The 20,491-nt window shown below is 51.5% G+C and overlaps 1 protein-coding gene across 3 annotated transcripts in view; it reads right to left on the reverse strand.

Moving 5' to 3' along the window:
• Positions 1 to 20,491, reverse strand: part of Ccdc88c (coiled-coil domain containing 88C) — a 124,160-nt gene that overhangs the window by 31,854 nt on the left and 71,815 nt on the right. For all 3 annotated transcript variants that reach the window (XM_050151438.1, XM_050151439.1, XM_050151440.1), the window contains 10 exons: positions 16,916 to 17,062; positions 16,178 to 16,322; positions 14,061 to 14,245; positions 12,154 to 12,291; positions 10,353 to 11,393; positions 7,627 to 7,754; positions 6,986 to 7,127; positions 5,946 to 6,134; positions 4,544 to 4,705; positions 3,209 to 3,486 (listed from right to left, as the gene is read on the reverse strand). In XM_050151438.1, coding sequence (XP_050007395.1) covers positions 3,209 to 3,486; positions 4,544 to 4,705; positions 5,946 to 6,134; positions 6,986 to 7,127; positions 7,627 to 7,754; positions 10,353 to 11,393; positions 12,154 to 12,291; positions 14,061 to 14,245; positions 16,178 to 16,322; positions 16,916 to 17,062 — 2,555 coding nt within the window. The remainder of the gene's footprint in view (positions 1 to 3,208; positions 3,487 to 4,543; positions 4,706 to 5,945; positions 6,135 to 6,985; positions 7,128 to 7,626; positions 7,755 to 10,352; positions 11,394 to 12,153; positions 12,292 to 14,060; positions 14,246 to 16,177; positions 16,323 to 16,915; positions 17,063 to 20,491) is intronic.

Consider the following 20,491-nt stretch of genomic DNA (forward strand, 5'->3'; position numbering starts at 1 on the left):
AGACTCATGTTACAAAGCAGTTCACTAACAACCAGTAGATCTAAAGGAAACCACAAAATAAACAGCTAAATCCCACTGCATGAAACAGCTAATCCCTGCTCACACCCTCTTCACCCTATGGGAGCCCACATCTCTGTTCCCACTGGCATGGGGGGGGGGGGTCCCCCTCTCGGATTGAACTTTCTCAATCCTTGTAGGTTTCACAGCTGTCGCTGGGGGGCAGCATAGCACAAGGAGGATCAACAAGCCTTGACTTTTGTCCCTCCCTGCTGATAACCCAGGATCTCCAAGTCCATGAAAGGAGTGGTCTGAGGCACATTGTTCAACCACCTGGCTCAGAAAACCTGGACGTCCCCCAACACACACACCCCTCTCTTCAGAGTATGTAACATTCTGTTGGTGTCCTTCTGTTGGGGTCTCCAGTCTCCTCTCTAACTTCTACCCCCCACATCAGCTGAGCCCGGGCCATCTCATTGGAGCCCCAGGTAAGGGATCTGGTTAGGAGACTCAAAGACAAATGTTTTCAAGGCCATTAGCCAAAGCACAGAGGTGGCCCTACCACACAGCAGGGCACAGAGATAGGATGTGGGGATCTGTCTGGCTTCCAGAGCCAAGTTAGCGACCGTGGAAGAATCACCCAAGGTTGACAAGTAAAGGCCACAAACTGACCAGCAAGGCTTTCCAGTTCCTGCTCTCCTTGTGTGACTTCAGCAAAGCATACAGATCAAGCCCGCTGTGGCCCGAAAGCCTATGGAGTCTTGCTTACCAGTGAGCCCTTGACACATCACAGCAAGTATCTGGCAGGAGGCCAATTAAACATCAAATGAAAAGAATCCAGACTTCTGTCACTCTGAAGACTGTGCCTCCAGCCATGTGTCCAACTAGTCAAAGACTTAAGTAGCTGACATGCTACACCAAGCCAGAACCTTGACCTTCAGGGTCAGTCTCAACTACAAAAACCTTCCTCCTCTGAACGGACATTAAGACTCTAAGAAGAGATCTCTGTGAGTTCCAAGGCCAGCCTGGTCTACAAGAGCTAGTTCCAGAACAGACACTAAGCCACAGAGAAACCCTGTCTTGAAAAAAAAAAAAAAGACTCTAAGAAGAAGGGAGAGATGGCTCAGTGGTTGAGAGCATTGGCTGTTCTTCCAGAGGTCCTGAGTTCAATTCCCAGCACTTACATGGTGGCTCACAACCATCTGTAACTGTATTCCTTGGGATACAATGCCCTCTCCTGGTGTGCAAATGCACATGCAGACAAAACACCTATACACATAAAATACATAAGTAAACCTCATGGTGGTGCACACCTTTAATCCCAGCACTCAGGAGGCAGAGACAGGTGAATCGCTGAGTTCAAGGCCAGCTTGGTCTACAGAGTGAGTTCCAGGACAGCCAGGGATACACAGGAAAACTGTCTTAAAAAAACAAAATAGACCAAAAAAAAAAAAAAATCTTTAAAAGACTCTAAGAAGACAATGTTTTATGATGCTTGAGAGCAGAGGTCACACCCGCACTAGTGCCAATGCTGTGTCCCACTGCATTAGTGTGCCAGGGGCATAGCTCCTTCCGGGACTAGACACAGCACCACATACACAGTATAGGTCTAATAAATGCTGCAGATAGTACGGGGTGCAAGGGGAGCACCACGGGATAAAGATGCCCAGAGGCAGAAGCTTCACCATCCAGTAGGAAGGAAAAGTCACACTGAAGCCAACATCTTGGCAGCCCTGAAGGACAGAGACGGGAGGGAGACTCTAGATGAAGGCAAAGAGGCCATAGTTGATGGGAAAATCCACTGCCGCCACATTCTACCCACAAGTACCATCAGCACCCCCACAAGGCTTTTCTGGCTCGATAACAATGGAGATTTCTTACACATCAGCCACTCCTACCAGACATAACCAATATACTCGGGGAGGACTGGGCAGAAATGCTGTCAGCGGGGGCACTTTGCTAGTCAGGAAGGGGGCGCTGGTTCTCTTCTGTCCCACTCCTGTGGGTTCCTTCTTTGGACAAACCTCCTTCTGATGCATGGCTCACTGATTCTCCAGGCTCTGGAGATAAACCTCCAGACAGGACTTTAGATACAACTGCTAGGGATTGGGAACCCATAGTACAGGAGCAGGAGTTCAGTCAACAGTGGGTGACCTTAATGACACACACCCCAGGACCTGGACTGCCAATGGTGAAAAATGAACATTTATGTATTTCAACACAGCTACAGTTTACCTTAAAAAATAAAAAAGTGACAAATGCAGATGAAAGGACAATTGCAGTATGGGTGACCATGGGAGGGCACCTGGGGGCTAGAGCAGTCTCTCTTCCACTCCCTCCCTCCTGCTTCTACCTCCCACTGTGCTAAGATGATAGGAGTGGGATTCCTTTGTGCTCTGTTGTATGCATTCAATATTTAACACAATGGGAGGATATATGTATGTGTGTGTGTGTATTTGGTTCTTCGAAACAGGGTTTCTCTGTAGCTTGAGTCTGTCCTGGGACTCACTCTGTAGACCAGGCCTGCCCCTGCCTCCTGAGTGCTGGGATTAGAGGCGTGTGCCACCACTGCCCGGCAGATCGGGGTTTTTTTTAAGCAAGCCCTCTAGACTTAGAATTGGAATAGGCAGTCTAAAGTGTGAATGTGCACAACCCTGCACAGAGGCAGCAGGAGAATTTTCTCAGGGCTGTGGGTCAGGAGAGGAGAAAAGGCGGGGAGGAAGAAGAAAGAATTCTTAGTGAGCAGATCTCCAAGTGTCCACACTGGGTCACCCAGAGTCACCCCTTTGCTCCAAAGTCCCCTGCCACAATTCCCAGCTGGACAGACAAAAATCACATAAAAATTGCTAAAGGTTCTATTTCCTTCCCTTTGGGAAAGCTCAGGTGCACCAACAATGGGAAGCAGCCCGCCAAGAGGAAATGCGGGGGAGAAGGAGGTGCGTAGAGGCCTCAGGAAAATCCCAGAAGCTCTGGGACAGCCTAAGGGGCTCAGCACAATAGCTGCCTCCGCCACAGGCTGCATCCCTGACCCCAGGCTCTACCCCTGCCCTCCCCTGCCCCACAGGCTCTACCCCTGTCCTCCCCTGCCCCCTAGGCTCTACCCCTGCCTTTCCCCTGCCCCCAGGCTCTACCCCTGCCCTCCCCTGCCCCACAGGCTCTACCCCTGCAGTCCCCTGCCCCATGGGCTTCACTCTTCCCCTGCAGGGCCCACCTCTCCCCAAGCTCCTTATGCTCCAGCTCCAGGTTCCGATGCAGCGTCTTCAGGCAGCTGTGCTGTCGGATGAGGGCCTCATACTCCGAGGACTGGCGCTCGTACAGGGCACCCAGGTGTTCATGGTCCTGCAGCAGGGCCTCATAGGCCGTTGCCAGTTGCTCCTGCTGCTTCTGCAGACCCTCGTGTTCAGCCTCCTTGGCTGTGTGCTGGCTCTGCAGCACTGTGTACTGCGCACCGAGTGCTGCGTTCTGGGAGCTCAGTGTAGAATTCTCCACCTGCAAGAGAGCAGAGCCCTGTGTGTGGTGAGCAAGCCAAGGACTACCAACTGCAGACAGCACCAGAGGGACCACAAGGCAGACCAGGCAATGCTTCTAGAACATGAGGACTTGGCTCTGGAAAGGGTAGGGGTCGGGGAGGGGCAACATGGCAAACACTGGCCATGAAAAGGTTGTCATCCTGAACTATCTCCAGAAATTGTCCGTCTAGGAAAGCCCGTTACAAGTCATTACTGATTATTCTTTAAAGCCTGTTTTCTAGACAAGCCAACAGAAAATCTGTAAGGATAGACTATCAGACCACAATGTCTGTTATTTCTGTTCTGCTAGGGTCCCCTGAGGACTTTAAACATGCTAAGCATTTTTACTAGTGGTCTGTATCTGAACCCCTGGTGTTTTAGAATATTCTAACATAATCCCAAAACAGAAAACTGAACAGGGGCCAGAATTTCTCTGATATTAAAGGCAGATAAAGGCTTTTTCTAAGACAAAACAAAGTAACAAATCAGCATCCTATTTTGTTGTTTTAACAAAACAAACCCAACCTCTTTGCCAAATACATTTCCTGTTTATTGTCTCTGTCCCATATGTAACTTTCCAACTTTTCCCAGAAATTACATTAATGAGCAATTTTTCATTTTCCCACCACCTATTAGCCACAAATAAAACCACGTGATACGTGGGCTGCAATGCTGGCCCTACTGGCTGCTTCCAGCAGACGGAAGCCAGATCACAGCCCCACTTCCCCTCTATCAACTTAATACAGCTCTGCCAGGTTGTGCAATACAGAAACTGTTTAACTGAGCTAACTTATTTCCAAATCTCTCTTTTGGTGTGTATGTATGTGTGCGCATACGTGTGCACGTCATGTTCACTTGTATAAACTGAAAAGCAAAGAAATGAAGTTTTAGCCAGACAGCCCTAGGCCCTGCTACAGGAAATGTCTCATGAGCCGCCCTACTACCTTCAAAGACTCCTGTCTACAACAAGCCTCGAAACAACCACCCAGTCCCCCACTGCCCCACGCTTGGCAAGGAACTGCCCTGGGTCCCGCTACCTGCAGCTTTGCGGTCTGGGTCTGCAGTGCGGTGGTGTGTTCCTGCAGGAAGGCACTCTGCTTCTGTAGGGTCAGGATCTGGCTGCTGAAGGCCACATTCTGAGTCTCCAGGTGCTGCAGCTGATCCTTCAGCAGCTGCTTCTCAGCCTGAAGAGCTGCGTTCTAGAGGAGAAGCATGTGCCAGTTACCCACAGAGTGACTGGCATGAGCCCTGGGGCTCCTGAACCCTCAACGGTAGATACAGCCCAGAGCTAGGGTTCCTCAGGCACAGGAAGTTAACAGCTTCCCTCTTAGAAACAGACAAACAACTAACAGAATTTTCAAAATAGGACACAAGATTACAGGAGTTATTGCCCAGGACCTGAGGCACACGGGCATGTGAGCCACTTTCAGGATTCCATTTGTTTCCTCTGGAATGGAATACCTGAAGAGTCCTTTTCTGTGAGCCGAAGCCACTCCCCACTGACCACAGAGCTCAAGCCCTCAGCAATGGCTGTCTTTACATCTGAGACAGCAAATGGAACAGGGTACTTAAGAGTCGGAGACTAAGGTTGGAGGGAGAGTTCACTGGCTAAGAGCACTGGCTGCTCTTCCAGAGGTCTCAGGTTCAATACCCAGCAACCACATGGCAGCTCAAAACCATCTCTAACTCCAGTTCCAGGGGATCTGACACCCTCACACAGACACAGGCGAAAGTAAGACACCAATGCACACAAAGATAAACTACTTTTAAAAAACGGTAGGAGACTAACAAAGATCATATGTATCATGTTACCAACCAGGTTAGGAGCCAGGACATGGGCTGCAGGCTGGTGCTACCCCTTATTAGCATATGACTTTGAGAGAACCTCTAATGTTCTGTCTCAACTTGTTTGTCTATTGAAAAGCATCACAGTGAACTTCAGAATGTCACTGTTGTAAATCAGGGGGACAAGCGGGACAAGCACGCACTGGAGAGCTTTCTCTGGTAAGGGCCAAGGGTAAATAAATGCAGGTGAGGTGGTCGTCTCATCTTGATCCCAACAATGAAGGCTGCCAATGCCGTGGGAAAGCAGCGTAGACCACGTGGCAATATAAAAAGTGAGTGCGTGTCAATAAAGCTTTGTTCAGACACAGCTTGGGCCGTGGTACTGGAAGGTAGCTCTGGAAAACTTATCACTGTGGGGATAAGGCTGGTGCACAGATTCTAGGTTTGTTACCGAAGCCAGAGAGGTCAGCCCAGGAGACTGGATGCGCCCCCTTGTATATGAAAGGCACCCAAGGGACCAGCCAGGACAGCTGAGGAAGTGTCCTACTAAATCCAGTAGCCTCTGTGGCCTCTGCCATGCATATTCTTTGCAGTGGTGATATACTCTCGGGGCTGCTGCTAATAAGACGCTCAGCTCAAGGGTGGCCCACTCACACTGCGCTCTAGTTCGATGGCCCGATCCTTTACACGGAGAAGCTCCATGGTGGCTTCTTTGTGGCTGGGTTCCCAGGCTTCTTTTTCTTGGGGACTGGTGACCACCTTGCCCATAGGGAGCTTCAGCACATCCTGTGCCTGTGTTATGTCCTCCTGGGTCTGCCTGAGCTGCTCACGTTCGTCCTTTACCTGCAAGCAGCATTGGAAAGCATACTCAGGCAGGAAGCAGCCTGCGGGAGCCCCACTAGTAGGTAGGGAGGGATCCCTCACCAAAGCCTCAAGACACCCTCCCACTCATTACACGAGGAGGGACAGGCCAGATGCTCTCCTTTGCCATGTGTTTCCCCAGAGAGGACATGAAAGGTGGGGACGTGAACCTATGCCTGTCTTAGCCCCACCTTAGCTACATGATTGGCAGGTTCTGTTGCTTGCCTGGGCCTCCAGTCTACACCACACAACAAAACTGGGCATAGACAGTCACACATCTCACAAGGGCCTTGCCAGCTCTGCGTCTGCCTGACTTCAAATCCCAAGTCAGCTCTGTAACCAGCAAATGTGCCCCATGTCTAAAACGGGAAACAGTAACACGTGGCGCCGGCCCACCCATACACAGATGTAGATAGAATACACAAGTGTGTCTATATGTGGAGCTCCTTATTGACATGTGTGGAAGATGTGAACGAGGGAAGCATATGTATATGCATGTAGACTGCACATATGTCGCTTGTATGTATGTGTTCTTGTATGTGTCCAAGAGTTGACACACATATTCATACAAGGTCCTGTCCCATCTAAGGGGCCTTTGAGTCTGCAGGGCTCTGCTTGGTGCTCTGGGCTGTTTCATGTTCCCACACCTTACCAGGAGGTGTGGGACTGCCCTGAGCCACAGCCTCCTCCCTACCATGCATCTAGCTGTCGTGCCAGCTCCTATACCCTGAGGTGAGCACCCTCAGGAGCCTACTGCTCATCCTCATGTGACCCAGGACACTGCCTCGGTTGTCGCAGAGGCCTGACAGGTAGGACCTCAGCCTGGTCCTTACCAGCTGCAGTTCAATCTGCAGTTGGCGATTCAAGCTTTCTTTCTCTTCCACCTGGGCCTCCAAAAACACAATCTTTTCTTCTTTCATGGCCAGTGTCGTCTTCAAGGCCGATTCACTTTTGCTTTCCAAAATCCTGCATTTTCTGAAAATACAAAGATACAATAGTACAGTTTTCATGCTACTTCACCCCAATCTCATCTCCCTGTGGCCTGCACACACCATTCCCATTTATAGGCCACTTGTAGAAGGTGTCACAGGGACCGAGAGCCCTGCCTGGGGTTCCTGGCTGACATGTCCACACCGCTACACTTTGCAGCTACTCCTTGAAGAGGTATGCTATCACAGCCACTTTACAAATGGCTTTCTAGCCATCTCAGCAAACACCTGCAACCGGCCCAAGGTCACAAAGCTAGGGCATGGCAGCTCTGTGGCCTCCCACTGCACCAGACCTGTCAAAGCAGGCATGTGAGTCTTGGTGCTTACAAATCCAGAAAAGTCAAGTTATTCAGGAAGGCATGGCTAGAAGAAAAGCTGTGATACAATGACTTCAGCAGTGAAGAATAGATCTTGGCTCAGGCTGAGATCCGGGAGCTCAGATTCATCGGAGAGCATGGTGTGAGCATGCAGGGGACTGTCCTTACGTGTCACTGTGACTATTATCCTCCTGCAGCAGCAGCTCCTTGCTGAGGCCAACCTTCTCCAGCTCTTGGCTCAGTTTGTCCAGTTCGCTGGTCAGCTGCTGGCTCTTCAATTTTTCCAGCACCAGGTCCTACGAGACAGGATAATACCACTGTGGAGAGGAGTCTGGCAGAGGCATGGCAGGGAGGCTAGGGCTTCATGACGGTGTCACCTCTTCCCCAAACCTGGCTGCTTCAGATGTTACAGGCAAGCAAGCGACGTGACAAGGTGGTCAACTCCAGGATGCTCCATCAAAAGAAAAGGGACAAACACCCTTTCCCAGCCTTCTCGGTGCTAGAAACAACAGACCACACAGCAACATGGGATGGATCCAAAATGTTCTCCTTCTCCAAAACAGGTCAGAAATATTCCACTGTGCTGACTTTTAGTAGCAAGAATGATCTCTACTAATATGATTGACTTTTTAAATTACAAATTTAGCAAGTAAATAAACACTCAATAGTGACAGTGAAGCCAGGCGATGGTGGCGCACGCCTTTAATCCCAGCACTCGGGAGGCAGAGGCAGGCAGATCTCTGTGAGTTCGAGGCCAGCTTGGTCTACAGAGCTAGTTCCAGGACAGGCTCCAAAGCCACAGAGAAACCCTGTCTCGAAAAAAAAAAAAAAAAAAATAGTGACAGTGAAAAATAAGCAAGGAGAGAAAGATGGTTTGTTACCATAATTCAGGATGGTCTTGCTGTGTAGCTGAGGCTGATCCTGAACTTCTGAGCTTGTCTCTCCGAGTACTAGGTGTGCACCACCATGCCTGATTTTACACTGTGGTTTCAACCTTGGGCTCCGTGCATGCTAGGTGAGCAAGCACCCGACCAAGCCACCTGTCTCCACACCCAAAGGAGTTTATTTTAAACCTTGGCTTTGGTTAACTTTTCAGAATGTGGGCGATGAGCCCAAGGTTCATCTCCTCAATCCATTTTGCTTCCATCCCCACACATATATCCAAGAGTAGCTATTACTTCCTGCCTGGTGCCACAGCTAACCCTATCAAATCATAGGCAGGATGGTATCCCCACCACCAAATTTCCCGGCCATGCTAGCAGCTGATACCAGGCGAGCAGCTCTGGCCATGAGTTGTGGGTTAGAGCAACATGGATCAGCTCCTGGATGAAGCAGAGACGAGCTGGCATGTGTTTTCCGGCAGCCTTCTAACCTACCACAGTCACTGCCAAAGCCCAGTGCTGATATGGTGGAGCTCTCTAGGTCAAAGCTGCAGCTGGGCCCTTGGGAGGCTGAGACAGGAGGATCAAGATTTCAAGGCTAGTCTGGGCTATACAAGGATCCAAGACTACTCGCCTGAGCTATATAGCAAGATTCTAAAATGAAAACAAGAGCAGAACAGCACCCGGGACGCCTAAGTCCCAGGTCAGATGGCCGACTGCTTCAGGACTATCCTGCTGTGGTGAGAGGGATGTGGAGCTGTGTGACAAGCCCAGGAGATCCCTGGGAAGTTGGTAACTCCATCACAGGCCACATTGTACAGACATGGGCTGTGGAAAACATTCAGGGCTTGTGTTCCTTCCTGGCTCAACCTACGTTATCAAGGCTCTGGGCTTACTTTGAAGTCACTCCTTCTCATTAGGCACACAGCACCCTGCAGCTGCCTCAGGCTGAGCTCCACAGAGTGTAAGGCTTTCTCCCTTGATCTCTTCCTTGTCTACCTGGCACACACTGATGAGCCAGAAAGACAGTCCACTAGGGGATGGTTTAGTTCTAAGCTAGGAGCCAGGCACCCAATCAGTGAACTGCAGCTACCTGAAACTGAGCTGAGATGAAACCTGCGGGTTGGACCACTCTCTACTACAGCACACCATGATGAACACACCAACAGCCCAAGAAAAGGTACCAAGGGCAGCAGAACAGATGCCCAGGAAGCAGAAGGTACAAGAGGCTAACACGCTCACACACTTTGATCCCATCACTCTACTTCTAGAAACATATCCTTTAAAAAAGTGTCCGATATGTTCGTGAAGTGACAGGAACGCCCAGTACCACGGAAGCAGTAAGAACATGTGGAAACCGGAAGACATCTTGAGAGAGTCCGTTCTCTCCTTCCATTATTTGGGTTTTGGGGATCAAATTCAGATCGTCAGGCTTGTTGCCAAGCAAGTGACACACATATGCCTACACACACACCAAATGAATGAATGAATGAATGTAAGAAAACCATCACCTAAAACCTGAAACTTATTTCATGTGGAAAAACATAATTAAAAAAAAAAAAGCTTAGCCGTATGTAGTCTGGCATGGAGCAGCCCTATGATACATGACTGATTCATGATTCGCTTTAATTTATGGTCAGTTTGGGGGAATCCTGGTTTTATCCCAGGCTAGCAGTATACACAGTTCAATACTGTCTCTCAATGCTGGGCAAAAGCAGTGAGCTCTGAATGGCAGGCACTCCAGAATGCCGTGTGCCTAAGCTTATGTGCAGAAGATGCGGTGTGTTACGTGCATCTTCCACTTACAGAATCCGACCTATAGGGAGTGACAGGGACACAACCCACGGTGAGTGGAGGGGCGCACAGGCACGGGGGCACAGAGTAAGAGGAAAGGATCCCAGGGGGTTGCTAATGAGCTTCCCCCAGGCTGACTGAGCTACCTAACCTCAGGGTACACACCAAGGTCCCCCTCCATTCCAGAACCTCCCACTCTGGAAACAGGCCGAGGCTCACCTCTCTCAGGGTGGTCAGCGTCTTCGTGTGCACAGTGACCTGCTTGGTGAGGTCCCTGTTGTCCTTCTCCAGCTCCTTCAGCTTGCTGGCCGCATCCCGGCAGCGTGCCAGCTCTTTGTCCAGCGCACGGCTCTCCTTCTCGGCTGCTGACAGTTTGGCTGCACTGTCATCCAGGACAGCATCCTTGAGCTCCACCTGCTGCCACAGCCGCCTGGTCTCCTTCTCTAGCAGTTTCTTGTCCTTCTCCAGTTGGGCCACCTCCTGCTCCAGGGCCTTCCTGTCCTTCTCCGCCCCCTCAAGCTGCTTGTTGGTGAGCTGCAGAGTCTCCAGGTCTCGCTTCAGAGACTGGCGCTCGGCCTCCAGCTCGCCCAGCTCCCTCTCGAGGGCCTGGGACTTGTGGCTGCTGCTTTCTAGGCTGTGCTGCAGCCGCAGGTTCTCGGCGCTCACGCTCTGGTAGCTGAGTTCCAGGCGCTCTGAATTCTTGCTTAAAGTCTTCAGCAGCTCCACACTCCTGCGCAGCTCCTCCTTCTCCTGCTCCAGCTGCTGGTTCTCCGTCTCGATCTGTGCCATCTTGGCGCTGGTGAAGCGCATGGCCTCCACCATCTTTCGCAGCTCCAGGTTCTCCTGATCCAGCTGCTTGTTGTCCCGCTCCAGGCCCTCGAGCTGCACAGACACATTCTGCAGGGTGTCTAAGGACTTTCTCAGCGTTCGGTTCTCCAGCTCCAGACCCTCGACCTTCTCAGTGACTGTCTTCAGGGAGGTCACGTTCTTGGCCAGCTGCTCATTCTCCTTCTCCAGACGGTGCAATTCCTTCTCCAGCACCTCTGCCCGCTCTCCCTTCTCCTTGGCCTCCTCCAGGTCTCTGTGCAGCTGCTTCTTCTCTAGCTCCAGTTGGCTGACCTTGCTGCTAGCCTCAGTCACAGCCTGGTGGAGGGCTCTGTTTTCCTTCTCCACATCCTTCATGCCGCTGACCTGTGGCCTCTCCCGCAGTGACCACACAGCCTGGTGGAGGTGGCCCTTCTCCTGCTCCAGGTCCTTGATCTATAAGCAAACACATTAGGTATGACCCAGGCTGCTGCAGGAACCCACACCAGTGATCTGGGTTCACACAGGAACTGCCAAGTAGAAGTCTTCAATAGCACTCTACGGTGCACCCAAACACATCCATGGCTCATCAAAACACACTCAACACAGTGAGCATGGCCTTAAACCTAAATGACATGTCTCTTTCTTCAAAGTGTTAGTGATTCCCTTGGTCATGGTCAGCAGAACCCAGTGGATATCCTAGCTGCCTCTATGGTGTTCTCTTGGGCAACACCCTTCTGTTGTCCAGTTTCTTCCTACCATGGATACTGCTGCTTCCTGTGCCTTGGTCCCTTCCCTGTGTCTTCTCTTCACTGACCTCAGTGCCCCAAGGAACCTTGCACAATGGCTCTAAAGAGCCGCTGTACTCGCTTGGCTTTGAGTGAGTTTCCTGAAGTGTGCTGTGTGGGGTACCAAGCCTTCAAGATCCAGTTTCCCTGACCTCCCTTAATGATGGGCTGCACCTGTAAACTGTAATGAACCATTTCTTCTTCTACACGGCTTTAGGTCACGATGTCTGTCACAGCCACAGAAAGAAACGAGAACGTTTGTGCCGGGAACACTAGTCTTTTCCTTTCCAGAGTCCAAACAAACAACTGTCGGAAGACACTGCCAAGTGTCCATCCCAGACACGGGAGAGAGTGGAGACACGGCCGTGTCCCTCAGCGCCTCTCCTGTTAGCACGAGCACGTGAGGGGGTGGCGATGACGATGCCTACCTGCCTGGCCTTGTCGGCCTTCAGGGCCTCCATGTCACTCTGCAGCTGCTCCTTCTCCCGGATCAGCTCCTCGCTCAGAGTCTCCAGGTCTTGGCTGCTCTGCTTTTCTCTCTCCAGCTGTGTTTGCAACTTTTCAATCTGCAGATTAAAAGATCCAGCCTGTGACAGTCAGCCTAACTCCAGCGAGCTGTGTTTGGACAGACAGACAGAGCCTTCTCTGCCCAGGCTATCCCCACAGGCCCTTGAGGAAAAAAGGTACTAGTGTTACTTTGCAGCAAAGTCCTCCCCGCCTCAGTCATGGACTTGACATGGCCTGCACTTCCTGCTCGGGATAAGAGAAGTTACTTGGCAGAGGTCTGCCCTTGTCTGTCCCAGGTTACCCATGCTGCCTTGTGTCATCTATCCCATAGCTTGCTTTTTTTTCTTGACCTCATCTACTTCCACTGTGTCAGACCACATCTCCCAAACACCCAGTGCCAAATTCCCCACAAGTACCGTATGGTTCCCCTTCCCTCCTTATGCTTGGTGAAAGCACCCGGACGCTTAGGTTTTATCCTCCTAGGTAAACCTATCATCAAACCCTGCCCCTTCTGCCCACACTACTTCCCCCGCCACCACACACACACACACACACTTCATGGCTGCTGCCCCAGACCAAACTGCACTGTTCTGCCTAGACATTATCTTCCTATTACTTCCTGCCAACACCAGGCTCTGACAGAGGCACCCACAGGTACCCAAGCTTCCGAGAGCACGAGTTATCTGGACAAGAGTTCTCCACATCTTCCAGCATCTGGGTGCCCATGAGGACGCAGGACCTGACTCAGCAGGGCTGGCAATCTTGTTCTCTGGAGATACTCAAGCTAGTCTACTCTGCTGAGGCTTCAAGCCCAGGCTGTCTCTTCTTGCTGTCACCAAGTATATTCAGCATGGGACACAGATGCTGGCCTCAGAGGGGCAAAGCAAACCTGTCCTCCCTACTGACGATGTGACGTCGAATGAGTGCCTGACCATTCATCAGGGCCAGATACACTCATGATGCTCAGTGACCACATCTGCCACATCACAGGTAGCTGACCCTCCCTGGAGACTGCAGGGCCCATGCCCAGTTTCTGACTCTACGGGTCTGGGGTGGGACCACAGCAGGACAGGACTGGTAAGAGCCAAAGGGCCCAGGGAAAGCAGAAGCTAGGACTGGACATGGGCAGGAGCTGGTGGCAGTGTCCACTGCTTGTGTTTATATACAAAGGATAGTCTATAGGACAGAGGTAACCCACACTGTCCCTAGCCCAGTAAGAAGATAGCCCGGGCTTTCCTGAGAACCCACAGAGTGGGAAGGTCTCATCTTCTTTTATGTCAGTTCTTTTTCATTCTATTCAACACTGAATGCCCATTTATAAGGACATTCCCTGCCCTGGGACCACAAAAACCCAAGAGACCAAACCACGTGCTCACTTCTCCCATTTTCGCTTTGCATGAGAGAGGGGTATCTCCTGTTCTCTAAAGGAAGAACAAATCACTTGGCAGGTAAAATGTCACATGACAATTCGTACTTCAAAGGACCATGAGGATAAATGCAGCTAGAAGGTTCCATGAAGGTCCTTTTCACAGCGGGAGGATTTGGGCCATGCCCTATGCAGAGGAGAGAAGCAGCAGAGACAGGATTCCTGGGGACTGGTCTCCTGCCAGCGACCTTGCTTCCCTCCCTCCACCACACCAGGTGCCTTATAGGGGACTAAGGAGCAAATCAAGAGAACACAGACATGAGACACAGTTCCTAGGAGAGCCACCAGTGAGGAAATGATCGCTGTCTCCCTGGAGCCCGGCAGTGGGTGTGTTAAAGGCCCAGAGGCACACCATCTCCTGCATTGCACACTGGGTACCCCGTGCCCACCCAGGGAGGTCACCTTCTTGCTAAGCTGCTGGTTCTCCTTCTCCAGCTCCCCACATTTGAGGCTGCTCTCCTCCAGCGCCAGTGACGCGTCCCGCAGCCCCTGGATGGTACTCTGGAGGCTCTGGTTCTCCTTCTCCAGCTTCAGGATGCGGCTCGAGGCGCACTCGTTCAGCTCGAACACGAAGGACTTCCTGGAGGCTGAAGTGCCGAGTCAGTCAGGGTTTAGCATTTCGGGAACCCCTGCTTCCACCCTCTGACACAAGCCGAGCCCCAAGAGCTAGGCATTCCTCTTGTTCTCCGTTCTCATCCAGTTGGGAATGCTGCTTCAGCACCCAAGAGTGAGGCCTCTGCTCGCAGAGTTGGGTCCACTCAATCTAGAGCTTGAGGAGAAACTGGATTACACTGGAGGTGCCAATCGTGGAACTGATGGGAAGCTGGGTCACCACACTGCTCACTCAACTGACTCAAAAGCTGCAGGCATTTTCGGTGCCCACTCCAGGAGCAGTGGGCATTGGCTGCTCAGCAGGGAGGACAGAGTGACCAGCTGACTATGAGTGTAGCAAAGTGGTGCCTGTGTATATATGCCTGTAGCTGCCAGCCTGGACTAGAACTGGACTGCCTGTGTATATATGCCTGTAGCTGCCAGCGGGGCTAAAACCTGGGCAGCCTGTGTATATATGCCTGTAGTTGCCAGACTGGGCTAGAACCTAGGCAGATTTCTTCCAACCTCAAAGTTACGCTGAAGAAAAGTCAGAAAATACATGCAAGGCTGCTTCAGATGTCTCAGTGAGATGAGGTAAATGTCTCTGCATTTACACACCCCAGGTACGCAAGTAGTACAGAGATACGCACGCAGGCAAAAACACCCATGCACACAAAATCATGTGGTCAGTGAGATGGCTCAAGGAGTAAAGGTGCCTGATGACCTGGGTTTGGTTCCTCACATGGTAGATGAATAACCAATCCCCACAAACTGTCCTCGCTTCCAGGTATGCACATGTGCATAAATAAATCTAATTTTTAAAATTTAAAAAAAAAAAGAAAAAAATCTATCATGGCCATTGACTTAAAGGGTTCATAAACTACACCAAGCAGTATGAACTGACCAGGCCTTTGAAGCTGGCCCTGAAAGTCTGCACTGCTTCTCCGAGAGTCCACGAGGGGGCAGAAGTTCTTCTTGGTGGACTTGACCTTCTGAGCCATAGACAATGCCTTCTCCCACCCACCCTGTGTGGCTCCCAGGCACCTCAGCTTGGTATACAGGCACCAAAGCAGACACAGCTCAGTGTCCACAGAAACAAGCTAATGCAAGGCTTTCATGTTCAGAGCTGGTAGGAGCACTGGAAGAAATGACCTCGGTCGTGGTCTCAGGGAATTTTTATTGCTATCTTTCAAACCTAAAACAAGCCAAATGCCCAAGCCTGCTCTGTCAAGTGCTCAGTCAATACTAACTTGTTAAGTCGGGTGCATGGGAAAGGTGAACGTGGCTATTTTCAAACACAGGAATTGGCTTATTGTTTGCTGGGCGCTGGAGCTTCCTGCTGCAGTGCTGACTGGGGTCCCCCACCCTTCCCATAACGAACAGCTTATCTCAGGGTACCGGCAGAGGGCAGCAGTGCGAGCCAGGAAGAATGACTCTCCTCCCTCCCCTTCCCCCAAGAGCATAAGGATCATAAAGAGCCGGAGACTAGGGAGAAGTGGCCACTTAGCATCCCCACCAGGGAGACAGGAGAGGCTGCATCCATCCTGCCCAATTATGCAAATGAACAGGGCAAATAATATCCAGGGTCCATTTATAATAAGGATTAGTGACCACTAGGGACACTTCTGGTGTCAGGGCTTTCCGTCATCAGCAAAGAGCTGTGATCTGGAAGCTTCAGAGCATCCACATGGGAAACCCGGAAATCCCAGCACTTCATTTAGAGTTTACTTCTTCTGGGCATCGGGGCTGCCAGGCCACTCACATTTCCCCTGGGGATGACCATAATGAAACAGCTCCAAACAGCACTTGAGGAAATCACATTTACTCGTGGAGAATGGATGGGCTGTTAGAAGCCTCAGAGGCAGTCACGGGCTCAGCTCCTGGATGAGCAGCGGCTCAGTAGGGTCCCAGCACCGGGCGCTACGTACCATCGGAAAGGTCTGCGTGCTTGGACAGCTGCTCCAGCTCCCAGCCCAGGTGGGCCGACTCATTCATGCTCTGCTTCTGGGCGATCTCCAGAACCATGTTTTCTTCTAGCAGCTCCTCGATTCGTTTCTTATCTGTGTCCCGATCCTGGGATAGAAAGAGGGAAAGTGGGAGAGAGGGCCGACTGGTCTCAGATGCGAAGTACCAACTACCATCTGCTCAGGACACAACGCTTCCTTCCAGACAGAGAGCTGCACGCAAACACCCCCACTCAGGGCCCCTCGGCAACAGGGAGCACTACTAGAGAGTCCCTTGACCTGGCTACTTTGGTCAAGAAGGAAATTCTAAAGTCCCAGTGAATGCTCTGAACGTAGGAACACAAGGAACAGTGCTTTGCCACGGGCCACTGTGGTGACAGGCAACTTGTCAGCCCTAAGGTAGGTCTCTGCACCCTCAAGTGCTGTGACGAGATGACACGCCAGTGCTCCACCCATTCAAGAGCCATTGAGGACTCTTGAAAAAGACACAAGTGTTCACTCTTGCAGAAGCAACACATTAAGTCAGGTCCTAGCTGTTTTGAGGGCGCTAAGTGCTCACTCAAGGCACTGAGTGCTGCAAGCTCTTCTCTTAACTCACAAGCTGCTGGGAGGCAGCAAACTCAGAAGCTGGCACACCAGAGGAGCTCGTCCTTCCTATACCCCCACCACGGCTTCTGCACACGGCACCTGCTTCATTCATACCAGTTCCAGGTCATGGAGTTTGGATTTTAGCTGCAGGTTCTCTTTCTCGAGCTCGTGGACTTTGTCACTGCGAGCCCGGGAGGCCGTCAGTTGCTCCTCCAACATGGCCTTGGTCTCGATTAAGATAATGTTGTCCTCTCTCAGTTCCTGAAGAGCAAACACCAACAGGAGAGCCATCAGATAAGGCCAGGGGCATGACCCTAGGACTTCCAAACAAAGTGCTTTCAGGCCCCTGGAGCCAGGCAACCAGGTGAGGGACACACATGGTGGGAAGCTCTGCACCCAGTCCTTGTCAGCCTCACCCATGCCCTTGAAGCCAGGCACGTAGACTCCCAAAGAAAAAAGTTCAAGAATGAAGAAAATATTTAATAGTGCTGGGGTGCAGATCAGCGCGGAGCGAGCACCTAGCACGCAGAAGGCCCTAGGTTTGCTCCCCGGCACAGCAGATGAGAACTCTGGGAAAGCAGCCCTTCCTCAAGGTCTCCCAGTCAGCCAGATGATCCTCAACTTGGACCCTACTGGAAAGTGGACTCTAACGACAGCGTGGGTCACCTCTGACCTGGTTTCCTTTAACACAGGGAAGTGAAGGGGGTGGCTGAGACTGCAGAGGGGAGGGAGCCCAGGACGAAGTCGGGGCCAGTCAAGTTGCAGCAGAGGAAATACAAATCCCACAGACAGGTGCAGGCAGAAACTGGCCTCTGCGGGCACCATAGGAAGAGGCCAGTCTATGAGCCATGTCTGTCAGACCTTGCTGTCCTGAGCCTCTCATGTCCCATGAGCCCTTCTCAGCAATGCTTGGTGTCCTGAGTGGGGGTGGGAGTGGAGTGGCTTGCATGTCTCTCACATCTTCACGGTTTATTAACAGTACACACCGGGAACTGTCACCTTCCTCGGTGGGGAAGGTTCTCAAGGCTTGTCCCACTCACAGACTGCAACAAAGACCAAGCAAGGGTGGAGCTTGCCCTTACCCACCGTGTGCTCATTCTCCCACACGGGCCTGAATCCAAGCTTCCCAGGAGAGGAAAACACTCATGGACATGGGTGTGATCAAAGCTGGCCCTGGGGACGCAGCTCATTGATTCTAGAGTCTCCATGCCAACAAAGACCGCATCACTGGGGCTGGTTCTCTCTCAGCTGCTCCTCATAGCACCCCTCAGAGGGCAGGCAGAGCCAGTCTCTTCCCACAGAGGGAGAAACAACCCAGTACATGAAAGAAGGTGCCCAAGTCACAGGCCTGCTGTGGGCTGAGGCTGAAGTTCCCATTTAAGCTGTGGGCTCAGACTTTTCTCCATGACTCTCAGCTTCTCAGGGGCCACTGGTGAGTAAGAGGCCAACACTGCCACCAACAACATAAGACAGAGAACACGGAGGATCTGGAATCAGAGAAAGTCCAGCATGGTCTTTGCGGTCACTGTCCATCCTGTGTCTAATAAGGTCTACCCAGCAGCCCCAATTTCAGCCTCACTATTCAGATTTGGTAAACAACCGCAAGACAGGGTGTATGTCTATCCGCATCGTCAACCCCTACTTAGTAGTCTTCAAGATCCATCCTGAACGACTCCCTCTGAGGGCTTGGAGTCGACATTATCCTGTTCACTAAGTCAAGTCGTTTTCCCCAACTCGGGAGCTCTTGGGAAGGAACTGTTTCACTTCTGCTCACTGAGTCTTGTAGCAAGAGGAGATGGAGGTAGCCTATATGGTGGCCCTTGAAGGACTCAGATACTAAGACAGGCAGGAACAGCACCCAAACACCTTTCAAACTGCCTCTGCTTTGGGCTCAATGTCCCCAGTATTAGGTAATGACATCCCACCCTGCCTTACACATCTACCACTTCACAGGACAGCAACCAGCCAGGAAAAATGCTGTACTTAAGCTCCTGATGGCCAAGGACTTCACTAGCAGTCTGCAGGGCTGAGAAACTGACTCCATGGCTCTGGACAGCTGTCTGGCACACCTATCTGTCCCAACCAGGAGGCTGTTATCAAGTCCAACCCTGCCCTGCCCGCAGCTGGGGTGGTTATACAGCCTAGGTTAGACTAAAGGTCCTGTCTAACTAAAGGTTAGACTTGAAAGAATAACTGAGGGGGCAGCGGGCCAACCCCATTTCTGCCACGAATTCTGGCTGTAGGAACTCTCAGACTGGATAACTGCCTACGTGAAAATGTGGGTTAATAATGTATACACAACTCTGATTACACAACGCCTGGACTCACGAGCTCTCCAGTCACGGGCACTTCACACCTGGGAAGGACAAAGTTCAATCCAGCACTCGCCCACGAAGCAGCTCCTTGTTAACACATAAAAATTGTTTGGCAAGGGCTTAGGGGTGTTGCTGAACAGTGGAGGACTTGCCTAGCATACATGAAGCCCTGGGCTCTGTCCCTAACACTGGAAAACAAACGCATACAACAAAAGTGAACTGGTTTCCCAGAGTGCCTCGTGACCCCCCCCCCCACGAACACTGGAAGGGATATGGAGTCAAAGAAAGTCTCCTTTCCAGTGAGCTTGGGATTGCAACACACAGGGTTCCTGGCATCCACTGCAACAGAAAGTTCAGGGATGCCGAGGGAAGCAAGAGCTGGGCCACCGGACCCATGGCAACAGGCCTCTTGCTCCTTTCTGCCCTGTCTCTATCCCTCTTAGCCCCACTTCCATGGAGAGTCAAGGGCAGAGTATGCTCTACCCTGACTCTGAAGGCCTGCACACCTGAAGCAAGGCCTGACCTAAAGAAATGTAGGGACCAGAGCAGAAACCAAAGGTCCCTTCTGTCCTGTTCAACTTGACAGATCTCATCACAGGACACCCAGAAGTCAACAGGGACAAAGAAACCCCAAGACAGAAAGAACAGAAGACTGCCCAGCCAGCATCTGAGTTCCCCTCGGCCAGCTCCCTGGAATTTAACACTCCTCACTTGGGACATGACTGCTTAGTTGGGCATGAATTGCGGGAGGCTGGAGTCCCCCATAAACACCTCTAGTTCTCCTGCACCACCCTTACCCCCTTTTCTTCTTCTTAATGGCCAAGGCTCCCCCTCATTCTCTGGCAGCCACTCAGGGCTCTGGAGACTGCCAGCCACATTCCGATCCCAGACCACTTGCTTAGCAACTGTGCCGCCTTTTATTGTCTGGAGAAAGGAGGTTGCTACACCTCACAGGGTCACTGTGGGCCTTAAACGGTACGGTGGACCTAGAGCTAAAGGCAGTTCGTGTTCTATAGTCCCTATCGCTCACTAAAGGCCACGCTGCACGTCTGCTCCGTAAAGGACCAGAAAGCAATACTCTGTTGGGGCCAGAGGATGGGGCACTGTGTGCCAATAAAACTGTACCCACAAAAGCCAGTAGTGGGCTGGGTTTAATCTACAGACTACAGTTTGCTGGCTTGTGAGCCAAGAATGTCACTGGGGCAGAGGCCTCACTATCAGAGAGGCACATACTATCTGCCTGGGCATACAGTCTGGTCAGGAGACACAGAAACATGTATCACATTAATACCTTACTTCACACACCAACCAGAGCGGCGGGGTGGGGGGAGGAGGTCTTATCAAAGAAATGTGAAGCACGGGATTTGCTGAGCTC

Source organism: Alexandromys fortis, unplaced genomic scaffold, assembly GCF_014885135.2.
Source record: "Alexandromys fortis isolate MF-2015 unplaced genomic scaffold, M_Fortis_MF-2015_v1.1 scaffold_63, whole genome shotgun sequence".
Lineage (NCBI taxonomy): Eukaryota > Metazoa > Chordata > Mammalia > Rodentia > Cricetidae > Alexandromys > Alexandromys fortis.